General features: G+C 32.6%; 2 protein-coding genes across 2 annotated transcripts; one reads left to right on the top strand and one right to left on the bottom strand.

Annotated features, from left to right (window-relative positions):
- Positions 1-1,472: 1,472 nt before the first annotated feature.
- On the bottom strand, positions 1,473-4,479 carry LOC147072568 (uncharacterized). The gene is made up of 7 exons (XM_085947372.1): positions 4,333-4,479; positions 3,797-3,889; positions 3,592-3,684; positions 3,387-3,479; positions 3,182-3,274; positions 2,308-3,069; positions 1,473-2,010 (listed from the first exon to the last, which is right to left on the bottom strand). The coding sequence occupies exons 1-6, from the start codon at positions 4,391-4,393 to the stop codon at positions 2,957-2,959; spliced, it is 546 nt and encodes a 181-aa protein (XP_085803498.1). The 5' UTR covers positions 4,394-4,479; the 3' UTR covers positions 1,473-2,010; positions 2,308-2,956.
- Positions 4,480-6,465: 1,986 nt separating this feature from the next.
- On the top strand, positions 6,466-11,840 carry LOC147072567 (general odorant-binding protein 83a-like). The gene is made up of 5 exons (XM_085947333.1): positions 6,466-6,480; positions 7,583-7,658; positions 9,929-10,017; positions 11,034-11,136; positions 11,704-11,840. Exons 1-5 carry the CDS (start codon positions 6,466-6,468, stop codon positions 11,838-11,840), a joined length of 420 nt encoding a protein of 139 aa, XP_085803459.1.
- Positions 11,841-23,995: the final 12,155 nt, after the last annotated feature.

Below are 23,995 nucleotides of genomic sequence, written 5' to 3'. Positions count from 1 at the left end.
ACAGAGCTCAATTCTTTGAATAACACACCTATCTTTATGAATAATGTATATTAATTTATATTGATATTATTGCAAAAAACTAATTAGGTACCTACGCATATATTTATTATTATTAGATCGAATGGCTGGCGACGTACCTACCTATGAGGTATTAGAAAAAGGGCGCTAAAATTGCCTAGGGTCGTTGCCACAGAAACTGAGTTCCCTACGCTGCGAGCGTATGTTACAACCTACCTATAAACTATAAAAGCGTACCTATACAAAAAAGTAATCCGTGGATCTCCTATATTAAGTGGGCAATGCAATGTACATACCGTACAATTTTATTTGGACGCGTTTCCTATTTTGGCTGGGATCCTTCCTTTTTATCAACAGATACGCGGCGCATCCATGATGCTCCTCAAAGGCGAGAAGGCGGACGTCGGTGACTTTCATCTTACATCGCCTCCCTGTCTTGATCCTGAAAATCTATTCATGACGAAGCGGACTATCTGTCGAATGATTCTGGATGCGGCGTTACAAAGACCCGGAAGAAAAAATGGGATGTTTCCACCAATGGCGGCAGGCACTGTCACACATACAATATAATAATAATTTTATTATAGGTACTTATGTTTTATGAGTGGAATATTAACCGCTTTGACTAAAACCCACTATGCCGTACAGTCAATTCTTGATTGGACAAGGTGGCGTCGCTGGCAGACTCTATGACCTATGCTATCAGTAAAACATATTATTATTATTATTGTCCATGTGGCGGAGAATTATAGGATGCAAACCACGTCTCCTTTGGGAATGTTCTAAAATGTGTACGGAAGGAAAGACCTGCTCAAGTCGGTTCAACCAGCTGTTGGGCCCATCGGACTGTCCGATCTAGTCGCCCATGAGTTCTGTGGCTTCAGGGTAAAAGTTCTTAAGTCATATTTTGTCAAAATGAGCATTTGAAAAATATATCACATTTCAAAGTGTCATAACTTGACTATGTAAAAGTAATTATTGTTTGTTTCTGTTTCAATCCTTTAATTTACATTATTGTAACTATTTTGTAGTATTTTAAATATATATTTTTCCATATTATTTTTATATTTTACCCCAGCAAGATTTTATGACTTAGGCTATTTTACCCACTGTAAGTACAACATAATATAAAGAAGAATGTTTAATAATACACATTTTATTTGGGTACTTTTTTTATTTAAAAACAATAAACGTACGGCAATAATAAGAATACAGTATTTTATTAATGTTATTGTTATCATATAGTAAAAATGTATATTTTAGAATTTTATTAGATGAATAAAAAACATAAACAAATTTATTATTCAGGCTTCGCAATACTATTTATTATTAATCTTCACAAAATTCCGATTCTCCTTTTTCTTGCAATGAAGTTGATGGAAGATTTTTATAATATTCATGAAATATTGGATCAATCAGATGCAGTATACTGACCAAATCCTTTTTTTTCTTTCGAAATTGGAACTATAGCGGAGTATTGTTTTTTGGGTATTAGTAAAGGATCGTTTCGCATTCTTCGCAGAAATGAGATTGACATGAACGGAGCATCGATATCCAACGAAGTTTTGTAGTACAACGTACCGATTTTATCTTTGATGAATCTCATCCATTGGATATCGTGCCATAGAAATTTATCATTATTTGCATCTCTTTTTTTGAGATGAAGTTCGTTGTCGTAAAAAGACTTAAAGTTAAAAAAGTCGTCTTGGTTCATTTCCGTCACTTTGAACTTTCCAGGTTTTCCGGTAGAACGTATAAGTTGTGCCCAGTCCCTGGGATGGTGTATCATCATACTTGTTTTCTTCTTTTCCTTCTCTATCATAGCGTGAGCAGTATCACATTCCATGCGCGAATGGCAACTTACCATAAATTTGTGGTCAATTATTTGGACTGCAGGTCTAGCTTGCAATGTCGAAGAACACATTGCCACAATATGAGAGTTCCTGTTCTGGCCTGTGCATGTATCTGAGTACATGGTTACATGTATAACTTCTTTAATTTCCTTTATTTTGTTAACTGTCAATTCATGGTGGAACTGCATTGTATTGTTGTTTTTATTTAATAAAACGCAATTTTTTTTATAGTACTTATTCCACTTTTAATTAATATATTAGGACCGGTTTCGTCCGCTTCAGTGGGACATTTTCGACTCAGTTCATTCATTTCAGTCGAAAATGTCCCACTGAAGCGGACGAAACCGGTCCTAATATATTAATTAAAAGTGGAATAAGTACTATAAAAAAAAAAAAAAAAATTGCGTTTTATTAAATAAAAACAACAATGTATAACTTCTTTCGGCAATGTACTGAAATATTTATATAGGCATGATCCTATTTGATTGGCACCGCGTCCCGCTGCAGTTTCGTTCCATAAATAATTATGCGCTATGCCTTGCTCATTGACAACAGTCAAATTGTATACTGCCAGTTGTCGTTTATAGAGCATTATTGAGGTCTGAATGTATGGCGTTTGCGAGACCTGTTGCAAATCAAATGTAACCATTGACTTTGCATCGTCAATCTTTGCTTCAGCCTTATCTTTAGATTTGGCCAAAAAATGTTTATCTGCAGTTTCTTTATGGGTATTCCAATCAATTTCCAGCAGTGACTTTTGTATGACGTCATTTGATAGCTTCATTTGTAATTTAAATGTATCACGTGTATTACAAGAGTCATTGTGTGGTAGTTTGAAAGATATTTTCATTGTCTTGAAAATGTTCCTGTAAATACTATATGACACAACTGCCTCGGTAGTATTCTGTTCTTTATACATATTATACATTTTGATCAAATTTAAATCTGCAGGCAAATACTGTTTCTGAGTGTGTCGGCGACTGTAATGACTTTCATAACGAGGAAAAGAGTTAATGTGTTGTGTAACTTTTTCTGTACTCTCGGCAGTAACATAATGTCCGAACATCTATTGCTTAAACAATGTGTTACAAGAAGTCCCTCTCACCATAATTATGAAGGTCCTGAGATGATCCAGCATGATTATAATATTGTTCTTCAATCAGTACATTATCAACTTCTCTTGGAGTTTGAGATTCTTCTAAAAATATTTAATACATTTAATTAAAAACACAAGAAACAATAAAAAAAAAATATACATAATATCCGAACATCTATTGCTTAAACAATGTGTTACAAGAAGTCCCTCTCACCATAATTATGAAGGTCCTGAGATGATCCAGCATGATTATAATATTGTTCTTCAATCAGTACATTATCAACTTCTCTTGGAGTTTGAGATTCTTCTAAAAATATTTAATACATTTAATTAAAAACACAAGAAACAATAAAAAAAAAATATACATAATATCCGAACATCTATTGCTTAAACAATGTGTTACAAGAAGTCCCTCTCACCATAATTATGAAGGTCCTGAGATGATCCAGCATGATTATAATATTGTTCTTCAATCAGTACATTATCAACTTCTCTTGGAGTTTGAGATTCTTCTAAAAATATTTAATACATTTAATTAAAAACACAAGAAACAATAAAAAAAAAATATACATAATATCCGAACATCTATTGCTTAAACAATGTGTTACAAGAAGTCCCTCTCACCATAATTATGAAGGTCCTGAGATGATCCAGCATGATTATAATATAGTTCTTCAATCAGTATGTTATCAACTTCTATTGTAGTTTGAGATTCTTCTAAAAATATTAAAAAATATTTAATTAAAAACACAAGAAACAATAAAAAAAAATATACATAATATCCTAACATCTATTGCTTAAACAATGTGTCACAAGAAGTCCCTCTCACCATAATTATGAAGGACCTGAGATGATCCAGCATGATTATAATATTGTTCTTCAATCAGTACGTTTTCAACTTCTATTGTGGTTTGAGATTCTTCTTAAATATTTAATACTTACTTACATGTACTTAATTTAAAACATAAGAAACAATAAAAAAATATATACATAATGTCCGAATATCTATTGCTTAAACAATGTGTTATAAGAAGTCACTCTCACCATAATTATGAAGGTCCTGAGATGATCCAGCATGATTATAATATAGTTCTTCAATCACAACATCATTGTCAATGAGTACGTTTTTAACTTCTATTGTATTTTGAGATTCTTCGAAAAATATTTAATACTTACATGTAATTTAAAACATAAGAAACAATAAAAAAATATATATAAAAGATCTTTTCATAATAATTTTATTCTGATCATTAAAATTTAGAAAAGACCATGATTATACAATCAAACTGTCAAATTACAAAAACACGACATAACCTAAAATAATATGATAGGGAATTATTAAAAAGTACAGATTAAAAGGCTTACCTTCGCGATTATCTTGGTTACGTAACATTGACATTATTCTTTGTGATCTTGATGAACACATTTTGACTTTATTGGAAACATTAAAATAACGTAAATGTATTTAAAATTACAACTGACAGCCACGTTGCTAACTAGACTTGGTAACATAGACATACACTCATAGAAAGTATCTTATCTATGCTCATAGACTAATGTAATCTTGGTAATGAATGACTTGAGCATAGACAAAATAACCCGCCAAAATTGAAAGGCGTTTGGTGCTTGCGGGTAAAACATCTTACTTTGACTTAAAAATTTTGAACCATTATGTTGTGTATCCTACATCCTGTATCTGTATCCTTGTGTGTGACTTAAAAATTTTGAACCATTATCTTGTGTATCCACTCGTGCGAGTAAAAGTACCTAAGTTCACTAAAGAACTTTTACACAGCCATGATTACATTTATAGGTGCTTAAGTACAATTAAGTAATGTTACTCAAAACTGATCATCATATTTTTAACATGTTATTATGGTCTTATGTTCACCGGCTATATCTTTTTTTTTAGTTTTGAATGACATAAGCCATTTTTCCCACACATTATAGTGGATTGTTTGTGATACGATGACGCTAATATCTCAATTTCAACAAAATATGATAATAATAGGTAGTCAATTAGGTAGGTAGGTACCTAGCTAGCTTTTTGCTGCCACTCATTTCCATCGTTCTATTCGTCGATACCGTGGCTAGGAATGGGTTTCGTGAGAAAAAAAATCTTTTAGATATTTAATTATCTACCCAATAATTATTAAAAAAAATAATGATGTGTCCTAACGATAAATTAATGCCACATTACATGACAATAAAATTAGTGAATGATTGATGGACGAAGACTCGAAGAGACTAATAGGTAATTATTATTGATCATGATACAACTACCAACCAGGGTTGTCTACATTTTACAATAACAATAATAATGTAGGTATTTTTTGTTGTTTACTAGGGACTGTACATTGGGTATATTTATAAAGATATCTACCGCTAGTGACGAAACTGATGTAGGTATGATGTTGATATGAGGTGATGTTACCTACTAAGGGTAGGTATATTTATTGTTTTCTTTTTGTATTTTTCAATACATCCACTTGAATTGACACAAAATAATAAAAAAATACATCGCACAACGACATATTTTATGTGGTATGTGAATATTCTGGAAGTGAGACAATTTACCATTAGAGCAAATTTGTGATATGTGTTTATCTCACTTATCTAGTCGACCCGACACGCCGGGCCCCACTTGAGCCCGGGCCCCTAGTCTAAATCCTTGTCAGCTCCCTATGTGTGGGTCATCATATCAGGTGACCATTCGCAAATGGATATTATTGTGGTTTTTCCTGTCCAATGAATTAATAGTTTTTTTGCTGCGTAGATAGTTGGGTATTTTCCCTTTATAGTCAGTCAGATTCAAAAGCCTTTTTAAGTATTATAAGTTGCCAATCTAAAGTTTCCCATACATAGGTACTCAAACGTAAGAGGTTTTTCTAACGCGGATTATTTTTTGGATAGGCATTACTTTACCGATTTTTAAATATAATAGTAGGTACCTATTAGAGGGAAACAATTTTTTGGTATGAAAAAATGTTAAGCGAAAAAAATCTTGACTTGGTCGGGTCAAGCCGTCCGTAAAAGGAAAAAATAGGAAATAAAGCAAAAAAAAAGTAAAGCTCTTGACTCGAATTGTACGGAGAATTGAAAAAAATAATAATGTCCTCTATTTGATCATCAATAATTATGGGACTACAACCCATGGTTGGTCTTGGCCTCATTCAAAAACTTCCTCCATCCTCGACGATCTAGCGCCGACACTCTCCAATTGATTTAACCTAGCATTTTTAAATCTCCCGTGGCACAGTCCAGCCATCTTAGTTTCGGCCGTCCAGGTCTTCTCTTGCCATCAGCGGTTGCGTACATAGCTCGTCTCGCTGGTATATCCTCCGGCATTTTATACACGTGGCCGATGCAACGTAGTCTCTGCATTTTCTTATGCCACGTGGTGTCCCTCTATTTACAAGAAAAATATTGTCACCGTATCGTACCGTAGAATCAATACTCTGGTCGAATCAACATCTTGTACAACAGGCTTTTTATAAGATGGGAGGGAGCACGGTATTATGGAGAGGAAAGTAGACTTTTAGACACGTATATTTATACAGAAAATTATTATGTTACATAATAATTGTTATTTATGCGGAAGAAAATAAACACGCAATTTGTGGCAACCATAGTAAACAACCTTGCTGGTCAGCGATGGGTGACTGCAGATTTTATAAAGAGTGAAGTTTCCATCGATTTGTTTTATTAAAACATTAGCACAAGATTAGTCTACAATTACCGACTTGTGCATTTTATTAATTAATGTAGATGGTGTAAACGTGACACATATCTTTTTGTATTCCTAATTTAAAAATTAACTTGCTGGTTCATGGTAAACGTTAAGAATTTATTGTAAAAGAAAAATGCTTCTGCCATTGAATATAATTCTTACGTTTTTGATCATAATCCACGGAGGTAGAGGAGGAAGACCTGTAAATATCTTTGCCCAATATATTAATTTTACTTATTATCATTAATTCATAATATTATTAAATGCGTATATACTATATATTACTTTCATAATAATATTATCATCAAAAATATATTTGAATATGGAATTTCATTTCCAAATTATTTTATATATAAAACTGAAAATCAATTCTTCATAATGAATATTTCAGTTTATTGGAAAATACAATTATTTATTATGTATTTAATTTTTACACATCATTAATTTATTATTGTTGGTGATTTTCATTTTTACATAATTTTCTGCCATATTGTGTCGTCGATTCATTGAAATTCAGCTCTTGACGCTTTTTAAAATGGGTTAAATCGGATATTCGTTGTAAAATCGGCAACATAATATTTCATTGACCCATATTGATATGATATTATTTGACCAACAGCAAACTGTTGTCTTCTAATAATAAAATAAAAATATATTTAAAATCTTTCTATTTAGATATTATAATTAATATACTTATTACTATCAAAGCAATTATTATGCTAATAATAAAATTGTAATCAGATGTTTTGTGAATATCTGAGAACAAAAAGTTATGGTGATAATATTATTATTAATTCACTTACTCTCAATAATTATTTTTTGATATACCTACCTATTGTTTTTTAGTTATATAGTAATTTAACAATATTACTTTTATATTTATAGGAATTTCCAGAAGATATTAAGGAGATTGTAACCCATATTCATAATACGTGTGTTGAAAAAACGGGAGTTACTGAGGGTATGTTATGTCGCTTACATCAACTTTTTAGCCTTGTAGAGTTGTAGACTATTAATTATAGAGCAGGCCTGGACCAACTACGTTCCGCGGGCCGAATGCGGCCCACAAAGCATCGTTGTGGGGCCCGCGAGCTTTAATAATATTTCTGAAAAAAAGTTTATTTTTTTTATACATTTTAACGTCTTTTTAAAAATAAAATTTGAATCGAATCTGAAAATTTTACAACACTCTTAATTCAGACAAATTCGAACAACTTCGATTATTTTTCGATCAACCTACATAATATGAGAACAAACATTTTCAATTATGAATATCAATAAAAACTTTTTACGATCATGTATCACCGATGAACATTTATTTACAAGCAGTTAAATCTCAACTCTACAAAATAATTAAAATCTGAAATTGAGAAAGTGTTGTAAAACAGTTTCATTCTTCTCATTGAATTGTTGGCTATTATGACGTATCCACACTGGCAACCTCATTAAATTTCATGACAATATTTTTATCGAAATTTAATGAGGTTGCCAGCAACTTGTTGCCAATGAGGACACGGTTTTAAAGAATCATTTCTTTTTTTATGTTGAAATTCCCTTTTCATGCTAATAAATAATGTAGGTACGTCTAAAATAGTATTTTACTTGCGGCCCGCCATTCATTTTATATTCCCAATGTGGGCCCTTCATCCAAAAAGTTTGTCCAGGACTGCTATAGAGCAATAATTAGGTACAAGGTCTCGCCATTTCCCTCGGTCCAAAAGCCACGTCTGTGAATCTTGTCATGTCAACCCTGATGAGATTTTACACTATAGCTGTAGGGTGAATGAAAGTTATATAAATCGAATTCAAAAATTATTGTAACGATTTTTTGTAGTTTTCCACAGCTTTTTTTTCGAAATCACGACCACTGAAGAAAATGTAAAAAAAAAACTGTAGATGTTTTAAAATAACGATTTGATGATCTCTGCAGATAATTGACAATTTTATCTCTTCTCTTCTAAATAATACATTTAAAATGGAATATTATATATCTCATAGATTAGGTATTTATGATAGGGCTCGAAATGACCGGAGCGTACCGGAGCAACGTTCAGTTCATGAAATCCTCAAAATTATCGCTCCGTTTCGTGGAAAAAAAACTAATAAATTTAATTAACATACTAATTTTTATACAATATACATAAAATAATTAGGGCGCTCCGGTTCGTAACATTTTCTACTTTGATCGCTGGAATATGATTAATGTAGATGTACAATACCAATGAGATTGAAGTCATAACACGTAGGATAAAATGTTTAAGCGAAACCCTCGTCAAACCTGGTCTTCTTCTTCTCTTTGTGACGTTTTCTATCGAAGGTTAGCGACTAAATTAGTAAATCTTCGTAATTCTGTGCCAATCGTATCAGATCACCAACGCCTTAGACACCGAGTCACATCTCCTCCTCATTACGGAAAATAAGGCCGAACATGGCCCCCACATCCTGAAACGGGCCTTAAGGCTAGGATCTTTGTCGGGCCCTCCTACCTATCGCCAAGGTTAAAGACAATGTGACGCTCTACAGTAGCGTTTTCCAAATGGCGTTCACGGTAAAATTAAGGGTATTTACTGTATTTTTAAAACTCACATCCACTTCAATTATGGAGTTATCAAGTATTGCCACAATTAAAAAATACATCACACAATCACCGATTTTAAAATATAACCATTATTAAAGGAAAAAAGCGCCACAGCCAACTTTTTTACTATTAGAGCAAATTTGTGATGTGTGTTTATCTCACTTATTTGGTCGACTCGCCACGCCAGGCCCCCCATGAGCCCGGGCCCCCAGGCTAGAGCTCTGTCAGTCCCGTTCGTGTGGGGGCCACGAGGCCGAAGTAACTAAGTTTTCCGTGTTCGATGTAGGCGATGTAGCAATAAGTTTTATTGGTTTATTTTGCTCGTCTTTATGAACGTAAAATGCTCAAAAGACATTACTAACTGCCTAGTGTGCATACAATAATGATTATGTAATTTTAGCGGGGCTTTCAATTTATTGTACATGTCCACGTATTCCAATGAAAATGCTGCTTCCGGTAATAGTGGCTGTTATATTATTCGCATTATACTTTTTTACATTTGGGCAACACCGGTCTTGAATTTACTTTAGCAGTAATAATATAGGTACTCAGATAATATTATAATTTATGTAAATCGTTACACTAATAATTATCGTGAATCGAAATTGATACCAATGCCTCTAATAACGAATTGTTATCTTTTTTTGTTTTAGTTGACATAGCAAATTGTGAACAGGGTATATTCGCAGATAACAGGAATTTAAAATGCTACATGTTTTGCTTGATGGAGGAGGCTAGTTTTGTAAGCAACTTTTTGTAAATTGAATTTTATGTAATTCCCCCCAATTCTATATTCCTGGTTCCACGTAACCTTTATCATCAGCATGGGTGTATTCAATACTGGACGAACGCCTCTCCAAGATGATTTCACTTTTCTCAGTCCTGTACGTTGCGTTGCCACGTAATTTCGCATAACTTAATTATTTCACCGATTCACAGCATATATCCATAGCTATATGGATACTTGTCCCAGTTTTAGCATTACATAGAATATTATATTATATATTTAATTTGTCTTAATCTATCTGTCTCCTCTCACAGTTCTCTAGCATTTTTCAATAGGCATCTAGCCTGAGAAATTCGCATCAGGCATATGGCGTTAAATCTGGCATATTTCGATACCGCAAACAGCTTAAAACTTCTCTTAATGAAGCCAGAAGAGATTTTAAAATAGAATAAACTTGCTACGTACAACATGATGAAATTTTTTTTACCAGAATTAATTATTTATTAGATATATGACTTATTTTTAGTCGGAATTTTTTTTTAGATCTTTGTTCTTGTAAAAGCAATGTTAATATTTATTATGACATATTTTTTTTTTAAATGCTAGTTTCTAGACATGGCTCGAATTTTGAAAGAATTAAGTATTTATTTCTGCCATAATATAGCTAATTTTAAATTAAAATATAATGCCTAGACTTATATTTTTAATCCCATATGAACATTATGATGTCTTGAATATTTAAAAAAAAGAATAAAACTTGTCATTTTTTGATTTATACTCTTAGTTCGTAGCATGATGGATATTTTGTGTTCTTCTGTTAACCTATACCGGCTGAACAAATGACGTAAGCATCTTGTTAGTGAACTTAGTCATTTAAGGACTAGTTTTAGATTAATAAAACACTGATTTTCACAGTTAAAAACAATATTACATATTTACCTATCCATCTATCCCATCTACCTATCTACGAAAAGTCTAAATACTTATTTAAAAGGGCAGAATATTCGTCAAATTATTTATTTTTATTTTAGGTGGAAGATGATGGTAGTATTGATTATGACATGCTAATCAGTATGATTCCTGACCAATGGAGAGATAAGGTTTCCTCTATGATAATGGCATGCAGACATTTAGGTAATACATACATAATTTACTAATGATTACTAACATACTAACCATTTTTAATGGAATTTTGGTTTTGCTATAACAAGGGTATCAATAATTAATAATAAATCATTTTCTGTACAGTTTTCACAGATTCTATTTTTAAACGCAAGACTGTTTCATAAAAAAAATAATATTTTATTATTTTATCATGATGGTTTTCTTTTATATTATATTCAAAATTGAATGTAGGTATACATGATTTTTACACTGCAGAGCATTTTAATTGAAATACATAACTTGGAAGTCTCAAAAATATACCTCAGATAAAAAATCTTTTGGAGTTGTCCATATAAAATTGAAAACGTGACGTCTCAAAACAAAATAATATACTTAAACTTATTTTTCTATTATGATAAAAAGTGAGAATGTTAACTAACTAGAATTAACTAATTATTTATCTTCGTCCTGGGTTTCGTTCTCAGACATATTTTAGTGTCTAGCTTTGTTTCGGAAATGTTTCTATGTTTACAGTGATCAAACTTATAAATTGTAATTATTATTGTAATCAAAACGATAAAATTATTCATATTTCAGACACTCCGGACAAAGAGAGTTGTGAAAAAGCATTTCTTGTTCATAAATGTTTATATGAAAACGCTCCCGATGTAAGTATACACGATTCAATTACATTGTTGCCAACTCTCATTTATATCAATATGGGTTACATGTAAGTTGTACGTATGCAGTTCATCGTGGGACACTTATTCGTACGCCGCAGTACGTGAAACATGAGTTCGTATAACATTTTATCAAATGACGAGTTCTTCGTTGAACATTTCACCGTGGAGTACATTTGTACGTATATTACAAAATGCGGCGATAGTTTGCAAATAGTACTGTTCCTATTAGATTTACCCTAACCTAACCTAACCTAGTAAAGACATCTCATAAAATTCGCCACATGTTGTAGCATACGTACAAATATACTCCACGGTGATATGTTCAACGAAGAACTCGTCATTTGATTAAATTTACACGAACTCATGTTTCACGTACTGCGGCGCACGAATAAGTGTCCTGCGGTGAACTGTTTACGTACAAATTTCCGGAAACGATCAATATGCCAGATAGTATCAGAAAACCTAGATTTTCTCAAACTAAAATTGTATTTAAATTAAAATTTTCAAATATCAAGTCATGATATAAAGATTCTTTTGAAGAGAATGATCTATTGTTTCGTATCTGATGAATACTTATAAAACTGTCGATTAATATAGGTAATCGTTTAAATATCGTATATTTCATTTGTTTTTTTGTTTAAATTATAATTACCCAATGCTCAACATAATGTTGATTTAAAAAAAAGTCTGGTGCAATATTCTAACTTTTTATGAGAAATTTTAAGCTCGATTTAACGCCATACGCCAGATGCGTTTATTTTCAAACTAAACACCCATTTAAAAATGCTTAACCAGGCAAGAAAAACACTTGTTATGCTACACTATAAATTATTCTATTATGTTTTCGATTTTTTTAATTATGCAAAGTACACCGCGAGAAACAACAGTTATTTACAATCACTATTACCTACGAAATTATTAGTCTGGTATTCATAATTAAAATTGTATGAAACACACTAGTAACGCACTTAATTTTAATACAAAAATAACTTAATATGAATTATTGAGCTTATAGTAATATTATATTCCTTGGAAAGTTAAAATTTGAATGAATTAACCCCGTGACCTATAACTTTACCGTGCCATGTTGTTTCCACCGCGGACCGCATATTCTCGCCTGAAAGCTGACCTGCGGGTAAAACAACCGGTGACATACTCAGTCCAAATCAATCCAAATAAATATAGTTAGGTACATATTATTTTCCCGTACTAATCATTCACATTTTTTCAAAAGACAGTCTTTACCACGTCGCCATGATTGTGCCAAACATATAACCTTATAATATTATATATATTTTTACATTTATATAACTTATGTTTTAACCAAAAATTCCCATCTTGCATGATACCCAATATACATACCTACTCTAAATTGTGTATTTGATTTTTTTTTCAGATATACTTCCTTTTCTGATATTCGACTTTCTCCAATGACCTGCCGCCGCTGCCTGTCGTGATGATGAATCTGCTTGGTTGTATAAATCGAATTTAATTGTCATTATTAATATATTATAATAAATAGTTTAATACCACAAATCGCATATGTATTATTCTTCAACCTGAATTAAATTCTTTTCTCATCATACCTACTGTTTCAGATTGTCTATTTTTGAATATGATAAATAAAAAAGTGCTAATAATTATTTTCCTTGGAGGACTGGATTAAAGATTTGGGCTGGATATTAGAATCCTATCATAATTATGAATTAAACCAATGTTTCTTAACTTTTTTACATCGCGGATCACAAAAAAAAAAAAAACAATGTTTTGCGGACCGTCAACATTGGAATAAAATAATAAATATTTTATATTTACACTATTTTTCAAACAATTATCGAAATTAAATACAACCACAATTCAAATGTTGGGTTTGTAGATAACTATTTTTGAACTGCAGAAAATTTTTGCGGACCACCGGTTAAGAAACTATGAATAATTAAACAAATTATTTTTTAACAAGTATTTGATATATTATTTAATATCATCATCAGTTTATTGGCTAGCAACCATTTCTAGTAAAACTCTGTTAAGAAACTTCTCTGAGAGGCGGTCAAGATATATACCGGATTATAGAGCTAATAATGATTACTTTTCATTCTTTCAACCCCAATTTACACTTACTAGTGATAGGAAGCATACGAGAGAAGAGAACAAACACACAATCTATGAATCGAAGCACAGAATGTACAACATTTTTGATTATATCTTCAGCAACTACGAGACCACACATATCTTATTATATTGTATTATTTATAACATTTTCTTTCAACTATTTATTTACTATCAATGTATCGCTACATTTCAAAGTCAGCCAAGTCCACCTTTAGGTATTTTTGACGTGTTTGTGAATTGCTGAAGAACTACTGATTTCTAACATTTCTGCATTATCAAAATGTGGAATTTATTGATTTTAAATATTCTATACCCAAAATAATATAAACTTTTACCCTTGTGTATTTGAGAAAACAAAAAGCTGTTTTTCTGCCAATCATTTACTATGGACTTGGCTGATTTTAAAATCTAGCAACACCTTTCGACAGACATTTTATCGTCTTTACTATAACTGAGGTACTGATGATTGAACACAAGTGCACCGGTAACTAAGTTATGTAAATCGACTTCAGAGTTAAATATGCGACTGTACATAATTCTACTGTATACCTAATCATGGTTAATATTCCGTACAACATACATCATTTTCAAACCATACATTATTACAACCTATTCCAAGAAAAAAATGATGTTTCTTTAAGATTGTTAATGTTTTTAATATTTGATGGAGGACAAGTCAAACCAAAATATTCAAATTATCGGTATACAGTTATTATAAAAATAATATAAACATTCTAAGCAACATATTTATGGGATATACTCCAATGTTGGGAATAAAATGCTTCTAACTATAATATAAAGATATAAAGGAGTAACATGTGTGAATCACGTAATTATATATTAGTATGGTGAAGTGAAAACTGGTTCTAATTAAACTGAGACTATTAGTTTATAACCTTCGTGGTTAAGCTATTTATAGTCCCACTCCACTCCTTATCTCTTCACCAACCTCCTAATCCTCCGTGTTATTGTTACAAGACATTCAATAAGCAATTAGGGGTCATGACAGACGATGTTACAGAGAAAGTTCAGTTGCATCTCGACAGCGGACGCGTGCGGGCTTCTAATAGCTTTCCGTCGCTTAAGTGATTGACTCAATAGATACAGACTCATTCATAATCTATCATAATCATTCATACACCCTCACATATAATCCATAAAACTGTGTCACAAAGTGCGGGAGTGTACGTACCGGGTGACCCAAAACAACTATACCGCGTGAGCGAAAGTTGAAACCAGACCACAGAGCCATCATACATCATCACAAAGGTCAGTGTCTGGCACTCTGTTCCATCGCCCCCACCTCTAGATCCGACCTCCTCACCTTCCCTTCAAATAATTACAGTCCACTTAAAAAGTTCAACCACTTCATTTTCCGCGATTTCGCTAAAAACTGTCAAGCATATTTAGAACTGCAAAAAGAATATTTTCTTTTTGCAAACATATTAGCGAAATAAAATATCCTTAACGACATTTTAAAGTCATGTTTAAATGTTGTCATACAATATAAAAAAAATGGCGGCTAAAGCATTTAAACTTACTTTGCAATCAACATTCGGTTTAATTATATTAACTAACAAAATAATATGGAGGTGGGTTTGATATTTTATGAAAATACTGCCGGCAAAGTACTTGATATGGAACCAGAATCAAGTAAAATATTTAAAAAAAAGTAAAAATGGAGGTTACCTACCGACTTTGAAACTAATAACTTCAGTTATCATCATCATCCTGAATCTACCCAATGCTGGATGAAGGCCTCTCCAAGCTGATTCCATTTCTCTTGGTCCTGTGAGTGTGCCACGTACTTCCGCAGAACTTTACCAGCGGCCTCTAGGTCTACCTTGAGGAAGATTTGTACCTCTTGGGTACCACTGAATGACTGAATTTGTTGGTGGTATGTGTCAATTATATTATCTTATATTATGTATCATCATTAGAATATCAAATTTAATGTATTAACCTAAATTTAACCTAAATCGATTATTTAATATAAAATGTTTTCGAATAAGGAGTTAATTACATCGTGGAGTTATATTGTAAACTATGATTAACCCCGATGTTTAAGTTTAGTGTAAGTACTATCTACATATAAGTATATACCAGTGGCGAAAGGTGGAGGTAGGCCATTAAGATCATGATCAGATAATGAACTAACACTACAATTTACAGATGGTATTAGTTTTTAAAAATCAATTAAACCCTGCCTAAACCAAACCATAATAGTTTTGGTATATTTTGGGCGATACGACAAAATTGTGCACAGGTCTTTTTATTCATACTTATTTTATTTTCTTTGGATTAAGAATACATAATTACTACAAATATTGTCGGTTCATTTTTTTTAAATGCATTAAGCCCTGCCTAAACCAAACTATAATGGATAAAAATCTTTAAAATATTCAAAGTTATGTATTATTTAATTTTATAATTTTAGATATTTTATAGATAGACGAGTATTTTTGAATATTATATAGATAATATACAATAGTGTGGCTTGGTTTTCGCAGGGTTAGATTGAATTTTAAAAACTAACTAACACCATCTGTAAAGCGGCTCTCGTGGTGCAGTGGATAAGGCACTGGCCTTCCGAACGAGAGTTCTGGGTTCGATCCCGGTGAGGACACAATATTTATGTGTTTTTCTCAAAGCCTGGGTGTTTGTGATTGTCCAAAATTACTAACAACCACCTTGTACGAAAAAGCAAGGACATGGATATTAATAATTCTAAAAAAAAAAAAACTCCATCTGTAAATAATTGTAGTCTTATTTCAATGAAAACAAATACGCATGACTGACAAAGTATATTGTGGACTATTTATGTCGGATCCTAATTGCCTACCTCCACCCTTCGCCACCGGTATATACCTACGTATATATAGATAATAATTATACTATGCTTAAACATCGGAGTGATTCATAGTTTACAATATAACGACACGATGTAATTAACTCCTTATTCAAAAACATTTTAAATGAAATAATCGATTTAGGTTATCATAGTATTCAATTTGATATTCTGATGATGATATATTTTATAAGATAATAATATAATTGATACAGCTCGAAGAAGGGACAATCGTTGGACAAATTTAGTCATCCAGTGGTACCCGAGAGGTACAAAACGTATATAGTATATTCTTGGTTATTTTATAAAGTTGTATGTTCGTTTAGACTGTTTAGAGCAGCGATTTCCAAACTGGGTGGCGCGAAAAGTTTAACACAATAATGTACCCACAGGTTTGCAGTTTGTAAGTGCATAGTTCATAAAGCGGCAGCTAGTTATGAACTACATAAAAAACAGTCCTATAAAAGTTAGGTTGTTTGCAAACCTGTATGAAGATAATATGGAGACTAATTTTATTGTACCTCATTTCTATACTATTGTACATGGCCCCTACAAGAGGGGGGCTGACAGGGCTCCTGCCTGGGGGCCCGGCGTTGCGGATCGACCAGTTAAGTGAGATAAAAACATACCACAAATTCTTAGTAAAAAAAAAGCCGCCTGCGGCGCTATTTGGGTTGCAAAATATTAACATTTTATAATATATATGCCTGTGTGATACAATTTGATGTGATTATGTGATGTGTGTAATTGATGATAATTCAATTCGATGATGAATTTTATTTTATAATTATGTGTAATGTATTTCCTGACTAATAAAAAATGACTAGGTATATGGAAACAAAATATACGAATATAAGTAATACTTTGTCAAGAAAAGCAATGCAAGTAGGTACTGCTACCGTTCGTAACATAATATTAATTATGCGAAACGGAATTTTCTGCATTCGATGCAATGAAATCTATATATCGAGCCCGATTAGTAGAAAACAGCACTTAAAAATGTATTTAATAAAATAAATGGGGGGGGGGAGGCGTCAAGATTAGATTTTTAAAAAAGGGAGGCGTAGTAACGTAAAGTTTGGAAACCACTGGCTTAGAGGCACACGTGGACGTTATTATTTTCAAATAAAGATTGTTAATTTACTTCATTCAGCGGTATTTCAAAAGACGGACGTGAAAAATATCGGAACGAAAAAGCAAAACATAATCTGTGATCGGAAATGAAAATCGATTCGAGTCGAAGTCATCTTGTATGGCGGAGTTCGGAGTTGGAAGGCACGTCAAACATGCTGCCACAGAATATTATTCCTTTTGAGGCTGTGAGTCGCTCTCGCAGTTGGGGTTTGGGGAGTAATTCCGCATTTCTGTGTGAGAGGGCATTCGGTTGACATTCCGTTTTGACAGTTACACCATGAAAGGCTGTTTCTTTGGCATTAATATGTCGAAATAAAGATGAAGCAGATTCTATTTGGTTAGTTTATGTGGCTTGTTACGATAAAAAAAGTAAGTATAACTAAATATTATGGTTACTTTGTGGGTGATTAATTGTTTAATTACAAAGCATATAATAATAACAAGATAAAAAGAACTTTTTATATACAACGTTTTTAAATTTTTCTGTTGAATCATATAAAATTGACATGACTAGCTCAAACGATCAAAAAAATTGTACTTGATAGAAATACTGAATAAATATAGAATACTGAAATGTCATTTTGACATTTCATATTAATTGCCATAGTAACGCACGTATATATTAATAATTTAGTTGCTAGGACCCCAGACCCCTAGCAACCAATAATAGTGTTTTACTTTTTACGGATTTCTTCCGAAATAACTTTTCATACAAAACAGAATTAACTGAAAATGAATTCAATTCTGCTTAAAGATGGCTAAAAGTATTAAAAGAATGCATTGGCATCGTGTTCTGATATATTCTAAAACTTTCAAATGTCTAGCTAGTCGGGAAGTTAAAAATCGATTGCAAGATTTGTACTGGATAAACAACCACCGGACAAACAAGAATACGACCTAATAAAAACGTAATAAAAATGGGGAAAATCTTTACATACCTTTACTCTTTTATCACATAATAAAAAAAACAAACCGAAATCAATATAATTTTCAATATATATTGAATGTCTATAGAACCACTAAAATGCAGGTAGGTACTGAGGTACCTACATAACAATATTATTTGTTGTAATAATATTTTTGTTTATTTTTGTTTTAAATATTTTATCCTAATCAGAGTGTATACAATATCTACATATATATCCCTCCAGTTAAAGCTGCAAAATATTGCAAAATACTGTTTTCATCCTTAAAGATTTTACGGTACTGTTCGGTTAAAGCGGATACAGCGGAAAACGCATTTTGAAAATAGCCGATAAACTGGATTATTTGTTAGTTTGGGTTAGTTTAGGTTAGGTTAGGTTAGTAGAGGCTAATATCCATCTTTTCAAAAAGATCGTATTTGGTTTTATTCATAAGCTAAGTTTTTTTTTTTAAATAAAACCATATAACCTATATAAAACCAATTCAGTTTACAAATGTCCGGGGGCTCGACTCTGTAGAACCTTGAATCTTCTAACAGCAATCTAATCTTAAAACAGTGATCGAGTGGATCTGTTTTGTTCTCTTGCCTCTTTCAAATTAAATTGCTCCAAAATCCATGAGGACATCTGGACGACTGCTTAGTTTTATTTTTTTTTTAATTGTATTTTTCTTTTCTTCCATTGCCTGTCTTATCTATGTATTTTTTCCGACCATGTGCGATCCTAATAGGATCATAATATGGGCCCCCACAGAGTAGAGGTTTGTATTAACAGATTTTGTTTTTTACGAGAAATGGATATCAGCCACTTGCTCAACCTATTAGGTCCATACCCTGACTCACACATAAATTGAAAAACAATATGTGTACTTGCCAGATCCAGGATTCGAACCTGGGACCCACGGCTATATAGTCCAACGCTTAAGCCGCGCGGCCACCGTGGGTGTTTCTATGTATATACTTTTTTTTTACGTTTTTCTGTTTTTTCTATCTCTCTATTATTCTATGATTTTTAATAATTCTCCAATCATATTCATTACAGCTGTAATTAATATTTGATTTAATTTAATTTAATGTATTATGCTTTTTGTGTCAGCCTATTATTGGGACCATCACATATCTTTTTTCTGTTGTATTCATATGTATCCTTTTTGATTGATCCTGTTGGTTGTACTAAATAAATAAATTTAAAAAAAATGTCAATTTTGCGTTTCGAAACATTTAATTACGAGGGTGGGTCAATAATTTTTTATTTCTCAACATAATCTCCTTGGAGCTCAATACACTTGGTTAGACGTTTCTCAATTTTTTTTAAACCGTCAGAAAAATAAGTTTTCGGAAGGTCCTCAAAATAAGCATTTGTCCGATCGATGACTTCTTCATTTGAAAAAAAAAACGTTGTCCACTTAGCCATTTTTTTAAGTTTGGGAAAAGGAAAAAGTCACTGGGGGCTAAATCTGGCGAATACGGTGGGTGGTCGACCAATTCGAACTTCAATTCTTCAATTTTAGCCATTTATCGTAAACATGTGTGAACACGGGCATTGTCCTGATGAAAGAGGATTTTTTTCCTGTTTAAATGAGGCCGTTTTTCTTCAATTTTGTTTTTTAGCTGGTCCAATAAAGATGCATAATAATCCCCTGTTATTGTTTTTCCTTTTTCCAAATAGTCAACGAAAATAATTTCACGTGCATCCCAAAATACAGTAGCCATAACCTTACCAGCTGATTTTACGGTTTTCGCCTTCTTTGGACATGGTTTGCCTTCGCAATCCACTGCTTTGACTGTTCTTTCGTCTCGGGAGTATAGTGGTGTATCCATGTTTCATCTACAGTCACAAAGCGATGAAAAAATTTATCCGGATTGCGTTGCATGAGCGACAACAGGGCCTTAGAGGCCACCACCCTATTGCGTTTATTGTCGACTGTGAGCAAACGCGGCACCCATCTTGCAGAAATATTTTTCATGCCCAATTTGTCATGTAAAATAGAAATGACGCTACCTTTTGAGATCCCTGTAACCTCAATTATCTCACTCAACTTTAATCTTCGGTTACTTAACACCATATCGTGGATTTTATTGATCATTTCTGGTGTAGTCACCTCTACAGGACGTCCTGAGCGTGGTTCATCCTTTGTTGATGTACGACCACGTTTAAATTCATTTAACCAGTTATAAATAGTTGCAAGTGAAGGAGCAGATATGCCGTGAACTAAATCCAACTCATTTTTTATTTCCTTTGCTGTTAACCCTTTTATATTAAAATGTTTAATAACAGCTCTAAGCTCAATTTTCTCCATTTTCCATTTTTCCATTTTCCACAAGCAAAATTTTTTTTTAAATGTACGAGAAACACACAACAACCCGACCAATCTGATTGAAACTTCGCAGCATACTGAATCGGTAGTGCCGCTGCATGAAAACAAACCGCTTACAGTACTAGTCGCGCCACCTGTCGGCTTTTCTAAGGACTTATTGACCCACCCTCGTATTTCAATCGTAAAGATCTTCGTAATAAATCTGCATAATCTTTTCAATTTATTTATTTTTAACATATTGTGAACATTACAAATTATAAGTTTAAGACGTTCACAACATGACATTTAGAAATAAAGAAAATATAAAACAGTATTACCTAAAAAAAGAGATAGATCAGTATAGAGATAGATAGTATGTTATTATCTTGTAAACATGTAGATATATTATTATAAAAGCACCTAATTATAAAAAACAGCCATTATAAAATGAAATAGTGGAGAACAAGGGATACTTCCCATGTTGAATGTGATATTGGACACAATGTTTGTACGGTTGGCACTACTTGACCCAAATAATCCTTTATGGAAAAATCGTGCAGCGAATAGGCGCTAAAGACGGCAAATCTCTTGGGCCAACAAAACAAACGAGAAAGGACAGCGAGGTCTTGGGAAAAGTGATCTCCAGCATTGCGTGGAATTGATATGGCACCCAGAAGAGGAAGAGGCAAAGCAAAGTCGACGCCGAGGTATTGTTGATCGCGAAGGCGTCGCGTATTGCCTGTCGAAGCGTCAAGTCAAGTCGGCGATTCGTCTCCGCGGCAGGTAATGAAGCGAAAATACGTGACGTCATCAGAGAGTCACGTGACCGGCATTCTCATCGCGCGCGCAGGCCTACCCCCCAATTATTTCTGTGTTGCCGCCAAACTATTTACGCGCTCTTCCACTCAACTTTTTTTTAAGTTCTCAATCGGAAACGTTATTTATTTTGCACCGCATATTATGTAGCATAGCTTTGTATGTTTTTGTATCAGGTCGTTAAATATATCATAAGCCATTCTTTTGCTGGGTCGCTGAAACAGTATATCGATTGTCTAATGTCAATACCCCGTATCTGACCTGACACATGACTCAATGAAGGTTGGTAAATGTACCGCAGAGGTGGACATGAGATTTTATAACTTTCTCTTTAGACCAAACCAAACCAGCCTAATCCAACTTAACCTAACATAACCTAACCTAATCTAACCTACCCCAAGCTAATATTATCTCATATAATCTTAGTTTGTGATAATGGTGTATCAAAATGTATGAAAATTTCAAATTTTCAATTAACGATTATTGGATCGAAAAACAAAATAATGCATTCCGGTTTGTAAATTGTTACACAGCAAATAAATTCACTGACTTTTATATATTATTTATTTATTACCACGTTTTTCTTAGCTCGTATTCTTGTGTGTCCGGTGGTTGTTTATCCAGTACAAATCTTGCAATCGATTTTTAACTAACTTCCCGACTAGCTAGACATTTGAAATTTTAAGAATATATCAGAACACGATGCCAATGCATTTTTTAATACTTTTAGCCATCTTCAAGTAGAATTGAATTAATTTTCAGTTAATTCTGTTTTGTATGAAAAGTTATTTCGGAAGAAATCCGTAATCCAATCCATTATTATTGACTGCTAGGTTCTAGCAACTAAATTATTAATATATACGTGTGTTACTATGGAAATCAATATGAATGTCAAAATGACATTTCAGTATTTTTTCTATCAAATACAAATTTTTTTAGTCAAGTTTATATGATTCAACAGAAAATTTAAAAACGTTGTATATAAAAAGTTCTTTTTATCTTGTAATTATTCTTATGTTAGTTCAATATTTCTGTACAATAAATGACAATAATTTGTCACTCTAAGGAAGTGATGTCATGTCATAGGAATCACGTAATAAAGCTTCTCCCTTGTAATAAGGAAGAAAGCCAAAATTGTAGTAGTGTAAACTACCACGATCATTTTTGGCATATACTTTTCCCGCGTATCTGTGCGATAGGCAGTAGCACCAACCTAAGTATAAATAAAGCTTATGATACTTAGAGCACGGTCGTTCCATAAAGCTCCACAATAGATAAAACAGCGATAGAACATGCAGGCGCTATGCTCGCGCCACTTTTGAATTATTCATTAGGTTCAGTTGGCAGCGCTGTCGGTATCGGCGGATTTTCGACAAAAAGACCGCCGAATAAATGCACGCATTGAAAAAAATCGTTTGTTTTTTTCGGTATTTAATTATTGCTGATTTAAAAATACCATTTTGTCAACTGGTCAACGGTAGATATTTTATTTTGGGGATATTTAAACTAATATAAAATAATTACAAGATAAAAAGAACATTTTATATGCCACGTTTTTAAATTTTCTGGTGAATCATATAAACTTGACAATTTTATGTATTAATAATTTAGAAAAAATAAGGCAATTGTCAACAAATTATTTTTTTGCCATTTTGCAACAAACAAACAATTAATATAGAATATTGAAATGTCATTTTGATTTCCATAGTAACGCACGTATATATTAATAATTTAGTTGCTAGGACCACCCCCTTAGCAACCAATAATAGTGGATTGGATTATAGATTTCTTCCGAAATAACTTTTCATACAAAACAGAATTAACTGAAAATGAATTCAATTCTACTTAAAGATGGCTAAAGGTATTAAAAGAATGCATTGGCATCGTGTTCTCATAATATATTCTAAAAGTTTCAAATGTCTGGCTAGTCGGGAAGATAGTTAAAAATCGATTGTAAGATTTGTACTGGATAAACAACCACCGGACAAACAAGAATACGAGCTAAGAAAAACGTGGTAATAATAATATTTGCCATTGATGAAATTGAGCTATTATAGTTGTTTTGCTGAAAAATCAG

The sequence above is a fragment of the Rhyacophila brunnea genome, unplaced genomic scaffold (assembly GCF_057557595.1).
Source record: "Rhyacophila brunnea isolate RB1 unplaced genomic scaffold, BYU_Rbru_1.0 scaffold_2, whole genome shotgun sequence".
Classification (NCBI taxonomy): Eukaryota; Metazoa; Arthropoda; class Insecta; order Trichoptera; family Rhyacophilidae; genus Rhyacophila; species Rhyacophila brunnea.
This window is presented reverse-complemented; position numbering and strand designations above follow the sequence as displayed.

Excerpts from the sequence above, each read along its gene's own strand:
- LOC147072568 (XM_085947372.1), bottom strand. The coding sequence starts at position 4,393 with ATGTGTTCATCAAGATCACAAAGAATAATGTCAATGTTACGTAACCAA. Across the intron at positions 3,890-4,332 it reads TAACCAAGATAATCGCGAAG|AAGAATCTCAAACCACAATA; the intron begins GTAAGCCTTTTA and ends TAAATATTTAAG. Across the intron at positions 3,480-3,591 it reads TCAGGACCTTCATAATTATG|AAGAATCTCAAACTCCAAGA; the intron begins GTGAGAGGGACT and ends AAATATTTTTAG.
- LOC147072567 (XM_085947333.1), top strand. Across the intron at positions 10,018-11,033 it reads TGATGGAGGAGGCTAGTTTT|GTGGAAGATGATGGTAGTAT; the intron begins GTAAGCAACTTT and ends TTTTTATTTTAG. Across the intron at positions 11,137-11,703 it reads AATGGCATGCAGACATTTAG|ACACTCCGGACAAAGAGAGT; the intron begins GTAATACATACA and ends TTCATATTTCAG.